This window comes from Perca fluviatilis, chromosome 20, assembly GCF_010015445.1.
Source record: "Perca fluviatilis chromosome 20, GENO_Pfluv_1.0, whole genome shotgun sequence".
In the NCBI taxonomy this organism is placed as follows: Eukaryota; Metazoa; Chordata; class Actinopteri; order Perciformes; family Percidae; genus Perca; species Perca fluviatilis.
Genome location: NC_053131.1, coordinates 23,326,894 through 23,346,099, shown reverse-complemented (window position 1 = coordinate 23,346,099; position 19,206 = coordinate 23,326,894). Strand labels below are relative to the sequence as shown.

Here is a 19,206-nt window from a genome sequence, read left to right as displayed (position 1 = left end):
GAGGATCGCTAGGCACTGTGCTGGGTATTTTTCAGCCTGCCTTTGACTAAGCAAAGCAGCTTATGTAAGATTTCGGGTCCTTGGTGAGATCAAGTAAATAGCCTCCAAGGCCCTTCAAAGCTTGCGTTGATAAATGTATCGCTGAATAGTGGCCTACGCTGTAGAACATAAGCATCAGCACTACACGTATTTCTATCAATCTGTGTTCGACTAGTTTTCACTGAAGGCTGTCTTTTGAAACAACAGAGGAGTTTATGCAAATTGACCAGGGCTGTGAAATAAATTATGTGTGCCCCCACTCTTGGTTCAGTTTAAAGGAAATCTCTTGGTCCTCTGAAAAGCATGCAACATAATTGCAATGAGACCAAACCATTTCAAATTGTATAGTGGAATCAGTTTCAGAAGTCACAGGGAGCAGAAAATGTTGAACAGGATTTGTGCAATAGAGAAACAGACTTTAGTCAGTTTACAGTTAGAGGAAAGAAGTGGGCTTATAGAAAGCATACATTTTGTTTGAGAACTTTCCCTTTTAGAAAACATTACCTTGGTACTCCTGAGACTCTCTCCTCTCGCCATTTTCGAAACTATGAACAAATCTCTCTGCTGTAATGGCTGTCTCCTATTGAAAGTCTTTTTCTTCTATGAAAGGTTTTTAACCTCCTTTTCGTCCAAATAGGTATGAACACACATGGACTTCTATAAAGGGCCTCCTGTCACAAAGTGATCTTGTTTTTCCTTATTTCAGTTGGAGTTTTACGTTGGATCCCTTCGGTTGTGTGGGTTGCATGTGATACTGTGAACATTGGAGGATTCAATGGTGATTGTGATTCAACTGTGGTGAAATGATGGTAAAGTAACAGCTAGTCACCCACCAAAACCTTGTGAAAACCCCAAGGGCAGAAAAGTGCACCAGTGTTACATTTAATGTCACGAGGGCAGCAATTAAGTACAAGTGCCACCTTTTCTGACTTATTCAGCATACTGTAAAATCATTACTCCACACAGCCACATTTTCCTTCATCAATTTTATGTAAGCCAACCATTCCTGCCATCGCCTTCCTTTCCACATTTTCAATCACATATTTCTATCATTTCAGCTCGTATCTCGACATCTGTGGCTTCACTTCTGGTACGAGTGTCTACTGTCTGCTTTTACTTCTAGAACCCTTGATGTGAAACATTTCAAGGGGACTTTTTCATGCTGTGGAAAGAGCGTCAGACTCACTAAGATAGACTGATACAACACTTCCTGGAACTTGGAATGTGAAACCACACTGTAATTACTAGATAAAAATGAAAAAGGTAGTCGTTTAGCTAAAACTATTTTCATCTCTTGTATATCATATCTATAGTGAGGATGAATATAATGCCAAATATTCATTATTTGTAAAGAAATATATATAGATATATAAATATATAATATATGCTTCATTGAAACAACTATTTTCTGCATTTGCTCATGTTTTATTGTCATTTTTACTTTATTATGGTTATTTTATAAGCTGATATGATGGCATGCGAAATACTGATTGAATGTAGGCTTATTTATAATTTCTTTGTTTTTATGACACTGTCCCACTGATCTGTTATGTATTTTATTTAAGTCAATTGCATTTCTCAATGTGTGCTATTTCAGTGCAAGTTAACGTATCATTGGGTTATTTTTGTATTATTCGAGTAGTTTGCCAGAACGTTTGCCTCCATTCTTTCCTAGCTGAGCTATTGAAAGATTTTTGCCTCTTTGAGTAGTTTGGTCATTGCTGAGATCATCCAGTGTAAATAATTCTGCAATTAAATTTTCGAAGAAAAAGTTTGGAAAAGTTTGTCTGTGTGGTGCCTGTTTACTTGGAAAAAAAAAGTTAAAATTTGTGAAATGTTATTTATTAACATAAAATACCTTAAAGATTTTATTTTATATTGTCAGACACCAAACTACATTATTTAGCTATCCAATGCATCTCATAATGACAACAGTATTCCTGATGCTGCTCACAGGGGGAAACCTCAATGAATTTATCAAACTGTTCTTGACATTTCATGCATTTTATATCTGTATTCAGGCAGCAAACAGCAAAGATATAAAGATGAAGGGCAGCTCTGACTCTTCTGGCAAAGAAAAAACTGCATGTATCCAGTGATTTGGCATTTATATCATGGATAGAATATAACATCACTAAATATTTTTTTATTTTTCATAGAGCCATCATAAAGAATGAGAGTTCACTCACTTTTAACTGTGATCCCTTACATCAGAACAAAATATCGAATAAACATATTCAGATCAGATCCTCCAACTAAAAAAATAAACATTATTCAAAAACATTTTATTAGTATTAAAACACACCACCGTGATTCAAATCTGACATAGTGTTTGTCTGAGTGGAATTCTTAGAGAAGATGCACATGAGAATATGTCCTGAGTGGCAAATATGTTACAGATCAAGACATGTAAAGAATTGGTTGTGAATAGTCTTTGACAATATATTTCATAAACACTGTAGCAGTATTGATTTTATTTGGCAGCATTACATAATTGGTGTAGCAGACAAAATAACCATGTATGGTGTCAATTTCCCGTTTATTGGTGTTTTAAGCCCCCAAAGTCTCCTTCCAGGCAGCGCTGGAAGGTTAGGGTTAAGGTTAGGGTTAGGTGCCTTGAAGTCAACGGTCGCAGCGGTGCCTGGAAGGAGACATTCGGGGCTTAAAACACCATTGAGCCAATTTCACTGCAGATTTCCTTTCAGTATCTAAGTCCTATTGTCATTCAGTACTTGGTTTAAGAATGATATCATCGTAGAGACTTAATACTTACGCTGGTTACTCAGGTTGAAGGTGTGTTTGCAAGAATATAATGATTGCAAACCATAAACACTTCTAAATCATTAGTCCAAGACCCTGCACACAGGTGTTTTCAATCATTCTGGCTGATTAGACCTCTTCTCGGGTTTAAGTATTTATTAATGCAATATTTTGACCCACAAGGTCTTAGTCAGGCAAACAAAAACTATTTATCCCACTCTAACGCTGACAGGCGAGTCAGGAAGATGTCAGTCCTTCAGTACATTGATTAAAAAGAAATCCTACTGCTTTATGCTTTTTCTTTCAATTAAACATCCAATTGGGTTTAAATGTTCTTGTAGTTAATATATTCATATTGCAGATATCAAAAAAACATTGCCATTCAGAAGTCATTCATTAACTAGGGTTAGGTCATTTCCATTAAAAACTTTACAGAACTCAACCCCTTGACCTCTGTCAAACAATCTCAAGTATGCAAGGCAAGATCACCCCCTGTTGGACAAAAAAAGAAACTCATGGGTCGTTCAATTAACAGATGTTAACAGTTGGAATTCTGAGCACACCTTTCTTCCTTTATCAAGATTGAATTTGACTTTAATATTTGATCAGATGCATTGCTGTGATTATCATGACATTATCTATCTCAAAGTAGTTATGTCAAAGGCGTGTAGCCACTCATGCAGGCTAGATGCTTTTATCAGATGGTCTGTGAAGTGGTTGGGCAGATTGTGCATCAAGTTCCTGACCTACCTCCACAGCGCTATACATCAAGTAAAAACCAAGCACCACACAACATGAAGGTCCTTTGTCCCAGGTCCTTTGTGAGCGGAGTCTGCATGTTGTGTCTCTGTGGGTTTCCTCCAACACTCATGTGGTTATCTGTCTGTGTGAATGTGTGTTATCATTATGGTAACCTGCCAAGGGTGCCCTTGCTTGTTGCTGCGAGCATGTGAGGGTACGCTGCACAGTTTCCTGCAACCCTGTACATAAAGGTTGGAATTTTAATCTAGTTAGTTTTTTTTTGCACCATGTAATCACATACGTTAACAATAAAATCATATGATAATACTTTTATTAGCATTTATTTCCTGTTTTTTCGCCCCTTTCATATCTACTGAAACATGTCTTTATTTTTATTTTTACACTGTAATATGATAGCTATATATAATCATATATGTGTGCTAAATGTAGATAATACAGCAGCTACAACAGTTATTATATGTAAAACATATAACCATTTCCTTGTACCATACACATTTTCCTAAAAGCAAAACAACTACACCAACGTGTATGGTACAGTAGCTACTAACCAGGCAGGTCTTTGCACTTGTATAATCTGTTCCTCTTTGTTTTGTGTATGGTGCATATATTTGTAACTATGTAGCCTATCGTGTTTGTTTTTAACCAACAAGCCAGCAAATAACCAATAGGATGGGGTGCTACCACAGATCAGAGCGGAATTGACCAATGGGGCGTCCGGAAGTGTAAAGTGGGCGTCACTTCCTGTTTGAAGGTCATATGACCAAATTGAAGTCGTATGATCAACCGTCTCTGGTATGGTGTGATTGTAACCAAGCCTCTGTGCATTAACACAACACCGTGTTCAGAAAACACGTTTGTACGGTATGCATGAAAATTATGTCCGCTAACTAGTTTGTGGTAAGTAAGAATTACTGCTTTAGACGTCTTAGTAGTTTGTTACTTTGAGTCGTCTAACGTTAAAACCTTTTGTCGTCGTGGTTGTTGTTTAGGCTAAACTTTACGACCCTGTTACTGTAGGTTGAGGTTGAAACTTGACTGACTCATCGTGTTTTTAATTGACTTAAACATAAGCAGAGCGTTAAATGGATAAAACGATGCTTTTTACTTGGTGTCGAATTAGTTATCTTGTTTTCACCGAGTTAGCGAGAAGAAAAGGTCCAGACTCGAGGTCCATTAAAGCTAACAAAATTTGTTTTTGTTTTTAGTTAAACGTGTAAAGCATGAGTACATCAGTCGTTTGTTCATAGCGATAGTAATGTATTTGCTGGTTGTTAAGTGAATGATGTGCTGCCTGTCTTTCCTTCGGCAGCTTTCATTTATTTTGTAGGTGACCCACACAGCATGCACCCACCAGCCCCTGCTTACAGCACCACCTGTAGCTGAGCCTCTCCTCAGCCTGAGCTCCAGTGACCTCCCTCAAACACCATGGATCCTGGCCAGCAGACCAGCTCTCTTCCCCAGCCCAGTGCAGAGTACTTTTCATGGGACTACCGCCTTCATCTTATTTGCCTGGGCTTTGCCTTCTATGCAGGAATATTCCTCCTCTCCCACCTCCTGTCTGTGGCATTGTCCCGCACCTACAACTCCCTGATAGCTAAAGAGAAGGTTTTCTGGAACCTCGCAGCAACTCGGGCAGTGTTTGGCATCCAGAGTACTATAGTAGGTCTCCGAGCCCTGACTGAGGACTCGGCTTTAACCACAGACAAAGTGAGGGGACAAGAAGACTGGTCGTGGTTCAATGTCCTCACAGCCACAGGTTTCTTTGTGTTTGAAAATGTAGCACTTCACACCTCCAGTGTGGTATTTTGGTCATTTGACCTCCCACTGGCGACGCACCATTTCTTCGCCCTGTCAGGATATGTAGGAGCATTGGTGTGGGATACCATGGGCCACTTCCTGCCAATGGTTACACTGCTGCTGGAGATGAGCACGCCATTCACCTGTGTGTCCTGGATGTTGCTGAAGGTGTGTTTTTGTTGCGTTAAACTAACAGTAACCTCACATGGCTTCTTTCCCTCATCACATTTGAGCAGTAATTGCAACTACCAAATAATTTTTTGGTGTGAGCAATTATTTCACCTGAGTTCCAAAGGCTCCAGTTGCATCTGGTGCTGATGCTTTTCTTACAGATTCTTGTCAGATTCTTGTCAGACCATAGAAATTACCAAAAGTGTCACAAGGTTACAGTTCCTCTTTCATCTTGTGCACCTTATGATTGTCAACATATTTAGTAACATTCTTAGAAAGGGGAAGTTCTATAAAAAAAGATTGAGCCAGTACCTAAACTTTCTCTGCTCCTCCTACTCACAGATTTTACTTGAGGACACACAAGTTACAAGAATGTAAATTTGATGTTGTTTTAAGGTAAAAAGCAAGAAATGTGTGTCCCAGTCCTTAGTATAATTTTCTCTCTCCATCTTTCTTCCTCCCTGACAGGCTGGCTGGGCCCGCACCCTGTTTTGGAGAGCTAACCAGTGGGTGATGATCCACACATTTCACTGTCGCATGGTGCTCACTTACTACATGTGGTGGGTAACCTTTACCCACTGGGAAGAGCTCAGCACCCATGTGGTCCTTCTCCAACGCTTGTTGTTCTTCACTGGCCTCGCTCTACTAACGTGTGTCCTCAACCCCATCTGGACGCACAAGAAGACCATGCAGCTGCTTAATCCTGTGGATTGGAACTTTGGAAACAAGCCGGCACCCCTAAACCGTGCCGCAGAGGGTCACTCCGAGGTTTCTGTCAAACCCCATGCCAGCTGAGGGGTACCAGAGAAGACACTTCCTATCAAAGGAGGCTGTATTTCTTTTACGTTTTTTGGATGGATGGATGGATGGATGGATGGATGGATGGATGGATGGATGGATCATGCGTGAAATGACTTTTAGAGGCATGATAGTAAGAAAGGTGTTTAAGATTTTTCTATTATGCAACTTGAACACATTAAGACCCTGAACTTTGCTTTTCAAAAAAGCCCAACAACAGGCAAATCCTGACTGTATAATATTGATCAAGTTTGCTACATTGTCTAACCTTTAGACTTTACTTTCAGGCTGTTTTATAAATTCTCCATCTGGGTATTTTAGCTTTTAATAGATATGTGTGGTTGTGTTGAGCAGTGAAATGAGGGCCTGCTTGTTTTTATCACCTGCAGGACACTGTGCTGTGAAATACCCAGTTTACCAGTCATATGTATTATACAACAGTATCATGAGCAGATATTGTACTATATGTCTTTGTCTAAACACAGATCAAGTCCAGTTGATCTATTAGGTAAAATAAGCCCAGCTTACTGTGTGGGGACACAATATGAGGCAGACAGGAGAGGTTAAGCTCTTTCTCAGTCATCAAACGACCTAGTAGTTAAGTCACATCAAGGATTTGGTCTTTGTCATACACAGCCCTATCGATGCGTTTACTACAGACCTAATCATTCACCACTGCCTGGGCATCGCAAGCAAGACAATTGGTTTAAAGAAGCTTCAATGTGTTACCATAGGTTAGTCATTGGAGCTGTTACATGCTAAGTGGGCAATGGGTTCAGTTCATTCATGATTCACATTGGTGTTTTTTGGACTGAATCCTCTCTCAGTAGACAGGGAAATATTTATCATGGTCACGAAAGAAAAGGTTTTTAAACACAATCGTCTTTGTTCGAACAACACACAGGACTGGTCCACTCCACAAAGGCTCTATTGTCCAAAATGGAGATGGAATGTGGCAAAACTGAGGCAGTGTTGATACAGATTAACCAAGCAACAGGTTGATAATGAAGATTTTTTTTATTATTATTAGTATAATAAAGTTTTATTTATAATTATGCAACTATAGAATTTCACTAACATTTTAGTTTTGTGTTTTTCACGCAATGGCCTCATTGTACAGGAAGCCTTGGGCTTGTGTATTGGGTTTGTCCATTGTTCTATATCTTGCATCAGAGTTTTGGTTGAATGGTCACTCTGATGCAAACTTACAATTTCTCAGTGTTTGTCTGCAACAGCATTACTACTGTAGCTCATATGTAATGTCCATAAGATCTTTTCATTTTTACCATTAGGATTAGCCTAATCTACCTACCTATATAATAAAAAAAATTAAAAAAGTAGTACCTTGAGGATATAATGCTACACCTTGATTTGGGCCTGAGGGCTGACTCAAAAGTATAAAGGTGGGTTTTATTCATTATCTACATAACTGTAACCTGCCTCACAAAACCCATGTCAGGATGACTGAGATGACGCTACACTTAGTTCCGTTGAGATTGTTTTATACTTTTGTGTACGTTGTACAACCTCAGCGACTGAATCAACGTGAATAAGTTAAAAATAAATGTATTAATAGCATATAAAAGTACTTTCTTTTGTAAACAAATATGACAATATTTTCTCAATAACTGTACATGTGGTCTATTTTATTACTAAAAATAATATCCGACAGTGACGACAGACAGATTTTTACTACAGGCATAGAATTAACATTAAGGGATGGGTGTAGGATTCCCTGTAAGACTTAAGGTTTAACTTCTTGTGTGCATTAATATAAATTAGTTTGAGTCACAAAATAAAATGTTGGCTCATACAGTTTTGTGTCCCTTGGTTTTGTTCATTTCTCATAATCTATTAAGACTGTACCATAGAGCATCTGCCTGTAGATGGCAGAATAGGAGTAATTATCTCTTTAGTATGTTGTGCTGGTTTTTCTCAATTAACCAGACATCTCTGAGTTTGACACGTTTATCCAGTCCATACTTTATTGACCCTAAAAGGTCAACACAGCTTGGTATGAAGAGGTTTATTTTTATATCGTTAATAAAGCCAAGTAATGATATGAAAACTTATATGGAGATATTTGTTTTTGTGTGCAGAGTTTGGAGAAGAAAAATGTGTTCTCCATAGAAAAACACCAAAAAATACAATTTGTGTGGAAAAGATAATTCATTGTAGAAGTGTGACCTGTTGACCTTAAACATGCTTACATTTCTACCGGGATCGCTTTTTTTTTTTTTATTGTAGATTATATTAAAAGTTGCACTTATGTGAAATGTTTGGAGGAGATGTGTAAGGCCTTAAATGTGTTCCAAAAACTGACATTCAGACAGAAACTGAAGGAATTCTTAGACATTTTTGTTATAGTGTGACCTTTTTGATTTAGTTTTATTTTCCATTTATAATTCATAATAATACGCAAAAATGTTCGTTTGTTTATTTTCAAGACACTAACGCAACACAACTTCAATTCTACATCATCTCGGGACAGCTGTTTAGAAGGGAGCCACCTCACAAGTGACGTGTGCAGTGGGCAGTTTGGAACTCCTGTGCGATCCCGAGCCGATCCTACCGGAGAAGACGTCGGAAGCTTGATTGGCGTTCTGTACAGCCAATCACAGCTCGCCCAAGTCTACTCGTCGGCGAATCAGCTACTTAGAGGAGGTAAAGGATTTTCATGGATGGAGTCAGCTTTGCATCGAGGAGAGTAAAGTTAAAAGAAGGACACTGGGCGAACACTGGATGTGTTTTGATGTGTTTTAAGTTGTGTTGAAGTCAGAAATGCATTACGTTTAACACTTGCACGGCGTTACTGCGAAGGGATAAGGTTATTTTTCTGGGGGAAAGTCATAAAATGGTAAGTTGAGGACATTTTTCTAAAGTTTCTGACAAAGTTTTAGATACCCATAACACATCTGGTTTGCTAACAGTTGGTTCAGGTGATCAGTTACGTTAGGCTAAAGATTTGATAATAAAAGTAATGTAAATTGCTTTTTTTGTCTGTTACAGTGACTTAAGTGTATTTTTGTTTTTGAAAAAAAGTGCATTGGGAGATGGCTATAACGTGGCGCCGCACTTTGCCAAGTTGCCAACTCTGTCAACTACCATAGCAAACACGATCACTATTTTTTCCTTCGCATTTAGGTTACTTACTGCGTCCTAATCTCGACATTAACTCATATAAGAACTTGAAATGTATCCGCTTAACTTTTTTTTTTAACTCAACAGGATATTAGCATATTTCCTCAGGCTTTGATCTGTCATGTAACATGTTGATGGTTGTCTCAGTGTTGAGCACAACCTCATACTTTTCTGAACTACTTGTCCCTCTTTAAGGATGAAATTGCAGGTAAGAATAAGATTAAGTGAGAATGTCTTCCTGAGCTGCAGCATTCAGCCCAACTACAAATCTAAGTAGTCATGCATAGCATTCCTCAGTAAATGCACTGGACAGCTTCAGTCAACTGGAAGATCCGTCTAAGCAGGTAGTAAAACCATGCTTTAATTCTGTTTAGTAACCCACTGTTTCTCTTAGTAGTTACCTTTCTGCACAGCAAAAGGCAAGTGCGTTCAGGAATCTAAGCTTAGTTAAGCCTTAAAAATTGTTCAAATACAATCAGTGCTTTGATCTCCATTTGTTTTGTCTGGTGTCATGCATGTCCAGTTCACTCAGCCAGTACATGGGTGAGATGGAACATTTAGGGGATCGCACACACATGCATGTACACAACAATCTCCATTGGTAATTTGTTAAGCAAATAACCAGGATGGCTTGCCTGCAAATACAGATGCTTAATACCTCCCAGTCCCCCACACTAGAAAAACACCTAGCGAGGGAGCACAGAAACATTTTTTTTTCCTGGCTCAAATTCACTGCAATATCCTGATATAAGCACTCATGCAAGTCATTTAGACACAGAGTTCTCTATGTGAGACACTTTCTCCTTATCAAACGACAGCCACTTTCACAGTGGATATTTTCAGACCTCTCTGGGACAAATCTGTTGGTGTTTCGAGGAAAGGGATGTTGGCAATCAATGCTAATGCTATTTGCCATGTCTGATATGTAGGGAAGTATTTTAGCATATTATCAGATGTACAGAGCACATCCAAACTGCAATATCCTCTCCTGTCATTGTCATAGTCTGTAAACACAGTTCAGTGGAGAAATGCCAGGAATCGCTAATTGCTAAAGTACTTGTGACGAGGCAGTAACTCAACCTTGCCAATAGTGGCTCATGGAAATTCCTTCTTTTACCATGACTAAGCTTGGGGTGTCACAGTAGTACACAGAGGTTGAGCAGAGGAGCATACCATTCCTTTATTTTTTTATTTTTTTTTAGTAAGACAGTTATGGATTCACTGTCCACCCACCACCCCACTGAGGACCCACTGAGATAAGACATGGATTAGCAACATAGTTTAGCGACAGCTGGGATCGAAAAGCCACTGCTCTTCTGCAGGTGGTTGTGTGAAATTGCTCACATACAGTACCAAACACTTTTTTAGCAGTTGGGAACATGTGTCAGATAAATTTAAGTGCATAATGTTTTTTATTTTTTTTATTTTTTTTTAAGTATGCAATTTACCATACATTGTGAACTGTTTGATCTGTCAGATTGTTTTTCATGGCATTTTTGCCTTTATTTAACAGAGGAGGGATAGAGAGACAGGAAATGAGGGGTAGGGATAGAGAGGATTATGCCGTGTCAAAAAAGTCCTCTGCCAGAATTAAGCTGGAAACACTGCAGTTATATGGTTGGTACATGGTAGGCATCGTAGACCAGCCTATCACCAAGATGCCCAGATTCCTCGGATTCCAACGCCTATTAGTACCATGCTCTATGAATTGAACTACAGTTTCAACTCAGCATAGCGGATTCAAGTAAGGAGTAAAGTCAGGGGTCAGGGGCGATCTTGGCTTCAGAAAGTGTCTCCACCCTTTGAAGTCAGTGCAGTGACTGGTACTCTGACAGTCAAGGGAATTGCGGGTTTCCTGTTGTAATTTATTGTAATCGGACTGAGTTGCTCTATTCATATTTAAAATGCATTCAGAACTTAAATCCAGCCAGTCAACAAAAGCTCTTTCAAGCAGCCGCTTATCCACTACTCACCACCACACACTAAATAGTGCTCTTCTGGTGACATGTTGGGCTGTCAAAGCTTTAATGTGGCTCGCTGGGTGGGTGGAGACCAGTTAGGAGTGACAGCCAAGACTGCGGTTGCCTCTTATTTCAAATGGACCCAATGTTTCAAATATTATACAGTCCTAGTCTTTCATGTCATTTCATTTTGATTCCCAAGCCGTGAAAGGCCTTGTCAGTATTTTATCTCTTTTACTGAAACCAGAATCTGCCTCCAAGTTAAGGCCAATGTAAAAAATAAACATTATGGTAAAAATGTAGTAGGGGTATAATGGCATACTACAATGCTGTGTGATGCATCATTATGGTCCTACTAGATACTGTTATGTGATGGATGACACCATGCAGTATTGATTCACTGTGGTAGCTTAACACTGACCACATTCTGTTTAGAAACATGGCTCCAGGGCTTGTAGCTGAATCCAGACGTCCCATAACATGTCTAATAGATCACACCTCTGAAGTCAAATAAAAAAAGACTGCAGCCCTGGGGCCATAATCATTGAAGTGTATTCCCTACAATCCACTCCCATTAGGCCTATTTTATAACTGGTAGCTGATGAGGAATACCAGCCTCATCTTCTGGTTGTCTTGGTTGTTCAGTGGAGGTTATGTTACACTGAGCCACAGAGCTCTTGATTTGAGAAGTTACCTGGCTCTGTAGAGACAACCAATGTATGTACATCATATCGTATGCCATGTTGTTCACAATTCAAGGAAACAAGAGCAGTGTGTTGTTAAGGCTGGTTAGCTCAGTTGTTTAGAGTGAGTTGTGATAATCTGAATACAGCACATGCAATTTCTTATATTATTGTGAAATTAGTCTTCTCTTCTATGACACATAAACTACATAAACCTACACGGTCTCTGTAGCAATACTGTTATTTTTTTTTCAGCTCTTTAATGCTGGCTGTGAAAAGGCTAGAATGGGTAATTATTTTCCTTTTCAGTATGCTGCAGTGCACTGTCCTGTCCTCCCCTGAACTTCCCCTCAAATACTTTACAGTACTTTTGTTAAGCCTGTCCGTCTGCTCTTTGTAGGCCTGGGATGTGCTGTTTTCGGTCGACGCCTGATTTCTCCTTCTGCCAGGATAACAGTAGATTGGGACACACTGCTCAATAAACCATTCAGCCAAAGAGCTGCAAAGCCAAAGACAGACACTCACAGCAGACTATGCCTCTCTCATACCACCTTCTCCTCCAGGCTTTTGTTTATGACTTTCAGCCCGTGTGTGGAATGCCACTTGTCATTAAGTGCGCCGCAGAAAACTCTACAGAAAAATCCAGGGTGTTTGACGTTTCGTTGAATAGCTTTCAGAAACGCACACAATTAATTTTTGACTGAACTCTGGTGGCCATAAGTATGGGTTCTGGGCAGATCAGTTAAGTCACCATATGCTGTGTCTGTCTGCAAGCGCCATCATTCCTTGATTACTTCTATTTAGATGATGTGTCTGCCATTTAGTGCTGGAGCCTGTACACAAACACAGAAATTTGTCAGTCGAATCAGATTTGACTGTTCAATATAAATATTCAGCTATATTCATTCCTTTTTTTTTCTTCTAGGTATTCAGTATCGGGCAACTCCTTTTTTTTTTTTTGGCAGATTTTTGAATGGGGTTTGGCGGTACGTTTAGGGTGACAAAGACCGTCATGTAAACAAGCCAAGTTAGCCCTCCGAGCTAATGCGTGCTAACTACTGTAGCCGAGGGTAATGAAATGAAAACGCAGAGTCTCCGTGACGGCCCACACACTTTTATTAACTTCCATATTGACAATGGCAGCACATAACACTAAAGCTTAGCTTCTTCCTTTATCACTCTTCACAATAAAAGCCCAACTTTAATTTCACTAAGAGCATTTCTCTAAGAGGAAACTCAATAAAATAGCTTACACAACGCTAACAACATTTTCTGCCAACACTAGATATCAAACAAAAGCCAGACCCTATATGACATTTTGGACAGCACTACTGTCATTTGTGCATTATTATGAATTCAGACAAAGGTGATGTTGCTTGAAAAGAGCTTGCTTGCTCAGCCTATCCTTAATTAAACAAGTTGGATTAATACTAAAATCGAATATACTAATATTTATTTTGCAGTCTGAGATCAGGAACATAAACTCTAGTTAATTTAGGGTTAATTCACTGTAGTAGTCTCATTTTTAATATGGAGAACTCTGCAAGAACTTTGCAATTGACATATTAAGTGCCATCCTGTAGAATCTTCTTTATGAGTGAACATACAGTACAGTAACATACAGTGGCAACCTATCTTCCACACTATGGATTATGTTGACAACATGTATGGTACATACTTTTTGCCAACATATTTTTGTTCCTTTGTCATTGTCTATTCTTTAACATAGGTTATTAGAAATACACGGGCAAGGAAATTGTTTGCATTACACCAGCAGGCAAAACGACTGTTTTCCTGTCTGCAGAGCACAACTCAGCCTTCCCAGCGTGTAATGACATGCTCAGCTGAGTCTGTCATCAACTATACGGCTGATTTTACCTCTCTCTTGTGTCTTCCGCTCTGTTCTCAATCAGTGCTCTCAGATAAGACTGTAATACAGTTCATTTTAATTATGGAATTATGTTATATTTTCTTGCCCTTTCCTGTAAGGCTTTATAAGCTACACTTAACCACCCGCCTGCTTTTGTTGCACAGTGTGAATATTTGACTGTTTACAGTGCTGTAGTATAGACATGTTGCTTACAGATGCTACAGATGTAGAGAGTGCTTTTGTTGAGTTGGTCATCTCCATGGGGTGAGCCACGTGTTTGTATGGTGCACATTTGAAGTCACCCCACACCACAGGCCACGCAGGGTGTCATTTGTGGAAAGGTGCATTTACTTTTCTTCAAGAAGCAGGTGAAAAGACAAAAATCAGAGTAATTATAGGAGAGGGGAGGATTGGAGGATTCAGCCGACTGGTTCTAAAACAGGAGTGAGAAAGGCTGTTTTTGCTTCTCAACCTAATGTGTGACAAGGCAACCAAACACACAGAGGCAGCTCTTCTAGAAGATGATAGGCTGAAGTTCATCATGTTGTCTCAATTCGTATTACAAAAGAAAAAGAAAGTAATGTTTTAAATTTAAAAAGAGAGGTCTTTTTTTTTACTTTGACCAAACTGTGATTTCCTCTTCTCTGTGCCGCTGTGTCAAGAAGGGCACACCAGAATATTTTACTTCTCCTCCCCTCCCTTCCTTCCTTTTGCTGCTGTCTTGGACCTCGAACAAGGGAGAGATGAGTCACCCTTCAAAGCTCTTGTCAGGGCTGGCTAGGCTGGTAGTTGTCACTCCAAAATGTGCCAGTCAATTTACAACCATGTGTGTCATGTAACTACCTGTTCCATACTCATACATCACTTTTCTCAGGCTGTGCAGTATATACCCTAAGACTTAGACTTGTGACTTAGGGCCTAAGTCACCAGTAGTACTATATTACATAGTAGCTGCTCCTCTCCATCACTTTGAATTCCTCTCTATTTTGTAGGCTATTTCTCCTCAGGCTATGCATACTCCACCTGCCTCTGTTAGCGCTAGCATTATCTGTCAGCTGCACTGTATTCAGCAGACACTGGCCCTGTGTGTTCACATCCACAGTTCTGGCCCTGTTCCCTGCAAATGGGGTGGAGGACAAAGAAGCAGATGATTTCACATTATTTGTAGACAAAACAAGCTTTCAGACTTAGAATGAGTTATCCTTTTGATCCTGTTTGCTGCAATACTGTGGTGTAGTTTTGTCTTAGTCAGAAGGAAACTGTTGTGAGCTTGTGTTGTGTTGGTGGCTTTAATTTAACTATTAGAGATTGCATGGATGGAATATATGGGGCATACATACCGCAACAATGGCTGCTTTATGCGACAACATGGTGTCATGACACAGTCATCTGTTCTTGTGGATACTAGCAAGCTGAAGAAGCCTGGAAATAGCACAACTGTTTTTTGTTTTTTTTCCAGAGAAGGCCTTTGACAGAAACTGTCACCTCCTGTATACGAATTGTACATCAGCAAACAACTGCTGTACTGCTGAGGAATGCAGTGTCTCTCATGCCCGTGCAGGTCCAAAGGTCTTTCCTGTTTCAGCTAGCTAATGCCATTTTCCTAGGCCAAAATGCGTGGTTGCTACAAGTCGAAACATCCCATGACCTCTGCACCTCGAATGCGCGTACATACTGTAGTTGATTTTATTTCAAGTCATATCAAGAGTCAAGTCTTTTTAGTATAATATTTTACCTGGGGAAAACTTTGGACACAATAACGTTCCTTCTGGGTTTTGGAGAATATTTTTTTTACAGAATGTGGCATAATGTAACCTTTTGGGTAATCAAGGAAAATATTTTTCCTTGGCTTGAACACAAATGCTTCTAAGTGGTAGAAGTAGTGCTTGCCTTTAGCCGGTGTAGTTGTCTGTTCTACATTTGGTTCTTTTTTATCTTTCATCTGGAAGAAGATGTGCAAATGTAACTACTTGTGGGAAACCAGTTGATTTAAGAACTTTAGTTAATTTTCTAATTTTGAAGGCCACAGCTGAGTAAACAAATGGACACAAGTTACTTTTGACTCACTTTGAATCATTTAGTGCCCGCATCACCACAATAAACAAGAGTTAAAATCTGAACGTGAACTTGCTTAAAATAATTTTGTTTTAGCTCAATCACCCCCACCCCCACCACCACGCTGATTTTCATAATGCTTTCTCCAGAGTATGGCCTATCAATTACAATGGTGGCCAAGCCCCTTTTAACCCATGACACACGCCCACAATTAGCATATGAGAATACCGTGTACACTTCAACACGTGCTAGTGTCAACAGTCCACAGGAGCACTATAAGAGCTTCTTTTGTTTTCATTCACTCATTCATTTGTCTGAATTAGCTTTGGTCCAGATTCTAATGTTGACACAAAAGGTACCAGACCGTGACCATGACACAGCCATGCCCCTCTGCTGACAAAGTGCTGCTGTGATTGAATAACATGGAATACCAAGTGTGGCTGGGCTTTTGGAGACTGACTGGCCGAGCCAGTATTGCCTAACTGGAGATGTATGCAAACGCTCTTCAGTGCTAAGTCAATTTGCAAATACTGTGTTCATCAACCTGCCTATTTTGCCATTTAATGACATTTGTCTTTTTTTTTTTTCTTTCTTTCTTCCTTTCTTTAGGAATGTGTGTCGGCATAGTTGAACCCCTTCATGCTGCTGTCTGAAGAGCTTGTGCAGGAGAAGAGCAGCAAGCATGGATGTGGAAGACTTTCCTCCCCCACCTCCTGAAAGTAAAGTCAACAAAGCTTTGTCACTCACACATTTCATGCACTCTGTCCTTAACTCCTTAGAGAGACAGGAGCAACATTATTGGACACCATGGACCTATATGGGCCGGTTAGCTCAGTTGGTTAGAGCGTGGTGCTAATAACGCCAAGGTCGCGGGTTCGATCCCCGTACGGGCCACAGCTTTTGAGTTTAGATTTGGCCAACAGAACGAGTTAATGGTGATTCTGCATATACGGAGGTAACTCATTGACAGCACTTTTCATTTAGTAACTGCTCCCTCACCACCACTAAGTGGCAATATGAAGCAATACATTAATTAGACTTCGATGGAGGATCACAAACAAATATTGACAGACAAATAATCTGCAGATACAGCGATAATCAGTTCATTGTTTAGGTCATTTTGCAAGCAAAAATGCCAACCACTGGTTCCCGCCTCTAAATTGTGAGGATTTTCTGCTCTTCTTTGTCTTACAGCATGTGATTGTAAGCTAACTATATTTGGGCTGTTTTGGTCAAACAAAGCAAGAAATCTGAAGACGTGACGTCGAACTTTAGGAAACAGCGACAATTTTCAACAGAGAGCTGATGGAGATTTTGAGATGCTATTGGGCTAAACTTTACCAACTTTGTGTTGACAACGTTCCTCTTGTCACACATGTCTTTGGGTGTCTGTTTTTACAGTAGAGAAAGATTACAGTGTTAGACCATTAGTATCACCTGCTTGCTTCTGTAGATCGTCTCGTTGTCTCATCGCTTCCTGGAGGGCTGGTGAAACTGGACAGTATGAGTAAACAACACAGATTCCTCTCCTCCGCTTCTTCACCGCTGTGGAGTGCGTGGGCAGAGGAACGAGGGAGTAAGAAGGGTAAAATGTGCTGCGCTGCTGTGAATACCAGACAATGTGCCTCAGTATTAGGCTGAATACTGCTGCAGCAGCACGCGCACACACAGACACACACAACCGCACACACACAAACGCGCACACACAGCCTCCGGGGATAGACACAGGCCAGAGAAATGCTTCGTCTCCAGCTGGCCAGTCACTTGCTTTGTTGCCAGGGCGATGCTGGAGCAGATCGTAACCCGGTGACTCATTTCAGCAGACCATTATGTAGCAGAGTGGAGATGGGCTCACAGAACAGAATCCATACTGTAATTATGAATTGACAATGGGCACATCAGCAACGGTATGTGTGTCAGTGTGCATGTGTGTATAGGTCTTCATGTTCTTGTAGTTTGCATTCTCACAAGGGTAGAAAATAGGGGTGGGAATCACCAGAGGCCTCACGTTACAATATCATCATAATACCTATGTCACAATATGATATTATTGTGACTTTAAACATATTGCAATATTCTGCAATATATTGCAATGTATTACCTTTTTTCCAACTTGAAATTTTTCCCAATTTCAAATTATGTCCCCAAAAGGAAAACTTTGTCAACATAGGTTTTCTCTAAAAAGATAAATGTCTCTGTTTGTTCATCTCACTTCAACTTTATTGCTGCAAAATGGGATTGTCAAGCAGACAAACTGACTAACATATAATAATAGATCGATACTTGGCGTCTGTATTGATACAGTATTGCCACGGAAAATATCGCAATACTGTGCTGTATCGATTTTTTTCTCCCACCCCTAGTAGAAAGATGAAAATCCTCCAAAGTGAAGATACTTTTTTTATTTCCAGTTCAGGGTTTGGTTATGAATGTAGTTTAGAAGGGCTCACATGACTGGTTAAGTGTGGACACGTGTGTGTGTGTGCTTGCACTGTAAAGTAAGGTCAACAAAGTCAGCACACTGTAATTAAGCTTCAGACATGCAAACCCATACAGCCAGCTAGCAATGGTCTCATATACACATAGTTGCAGATGTACTATTGACTGGCCATTTGTGACTTGCATCTGGCCAAATCCAATCCAATCAGGTCCTGTTCTATTTTGGCAAAGTCAATTGTTTCACATTGACACCACAGAGAGAAGTTAAATTATTGGCATATAAATATACATACCACAGTTCTGGTCAATCCGCTGATTATTAGCCTGCTAGCTGTGCCTTATCTCTGTGTCCCACACCATTCATTATTACACAGATGGAAAAAGACAGATAGCATCTCTGTTTCCAGGTTTGCTCTTTGCACCTCTCTTTTCGTGCATCTTTAGTCATGGGTGCAGATGGACATGGGGTTGCAATGTTGACCTGGAACATTAGTCACAGACCGTTCCTTCACACACTGACTACAGGGTGGAACAACTACCTGTCAAAGCCTGAGGGAATCGTACTGGTGATTTATAGCTATGTACATTGCTGTGAGGGGCTTCAAAGTCACTGGGTTTGCTACAGGGAGTTTCTTTGAGTTAAGATTTACTTGGTCACTTTCAGTGAACCGCACAGACCTGGAGGCACAACACAGCATGTTGCAACAGTGAACGTGGTTCTTAACCTTAT

General features: G+C 40.0%; 2 protein-coding genes and 1 non-coding gene across 5 annotated transcripts in view; all 3 read left to right on the top strand.

The window, feature by feature from the left end:
- Positions 1-4,308: 4,308 nt before the first annotated feature.
- cln8 (CLN8 transmembrane ER and ERGIC protein) lies at positions 4,309-8,142 on the top strand. 2 transcript variants are annotated; one of them, XM_039786784.1, is made up of 3 exons: positions 4,309-4,458; positions 4,871-5,526; positions 5,998-8,142. In XM_039786784.1, exons 2-3 carry the CDS (start codon positions 4,987-4,989, stop codon positions 6,322-6,324), a joined length of 867 nt encoding a protein of 288 aa, XP_039642718.1. In that variant the 5' UTR covers positions 4,309-4,458; positions 4,871-4,986; the 3' UTR covers positions 6,325-8,142. The 2 variants fall into 2 exon arrangements, with proteins under 2 accessions (XP_039642718.1, XP_039642719.1); XM_039786785.1 differs by having other exon boundaries at positions 4,313-4,458; positions 4,889-5,526.
- Positions 8,143-8,982: 840 nt separating this feature from the next.
- The window catches only part of arhgef10 (Rho guanine nucleotide exchange factor (GEF) 10), a 57,652-nt gene continuing 47,428 nt past the window's right edge, over positions 8,983-19,206 (top strand). For both annotated transcript variants that reach the window (XM_039786138.1, XM_039786137.1), the window contains exons 1-2: positions 8,983-9,184; positions 16,647-16,756. In XM_039786138.1, coding sequence (XP_039642072.1) covers positions 16,720-16,756 — 37 coding nt within the window. In that variant the 5' untranslated portion in view covers positions 8,983-9,184; positions 16,647-16,719. The remainder of the gene's footprint in view (positions 9,185-16,646; positions 16,757-19,206) is intronic.
- Positions 16,858-16,931, top strand: trnai-aau. The gene has a single exon. It is a non-coding gene; the product is annotated as a tRNA-Ile (tRNA).

What these genes read in the sequence shown, in the direction of transcription:
- cln8 (XM_039786784.1), top strand. Translation starts at nt 4,987, where the DNA reads ATGGATCCTGGCCAGCAGACCAGCTCTCTTCCCCAGCCCAGTGCAGAG. An exon ending in TGTCCTGGATGTTGCTGAAG is followed by an intron (nt 5,527 to 5,997) that starts GTGTGTTTTTGT and finishes CCTCCCTGACAG; the next exon opens with GCTGGCTGGGCCCGCACCCT.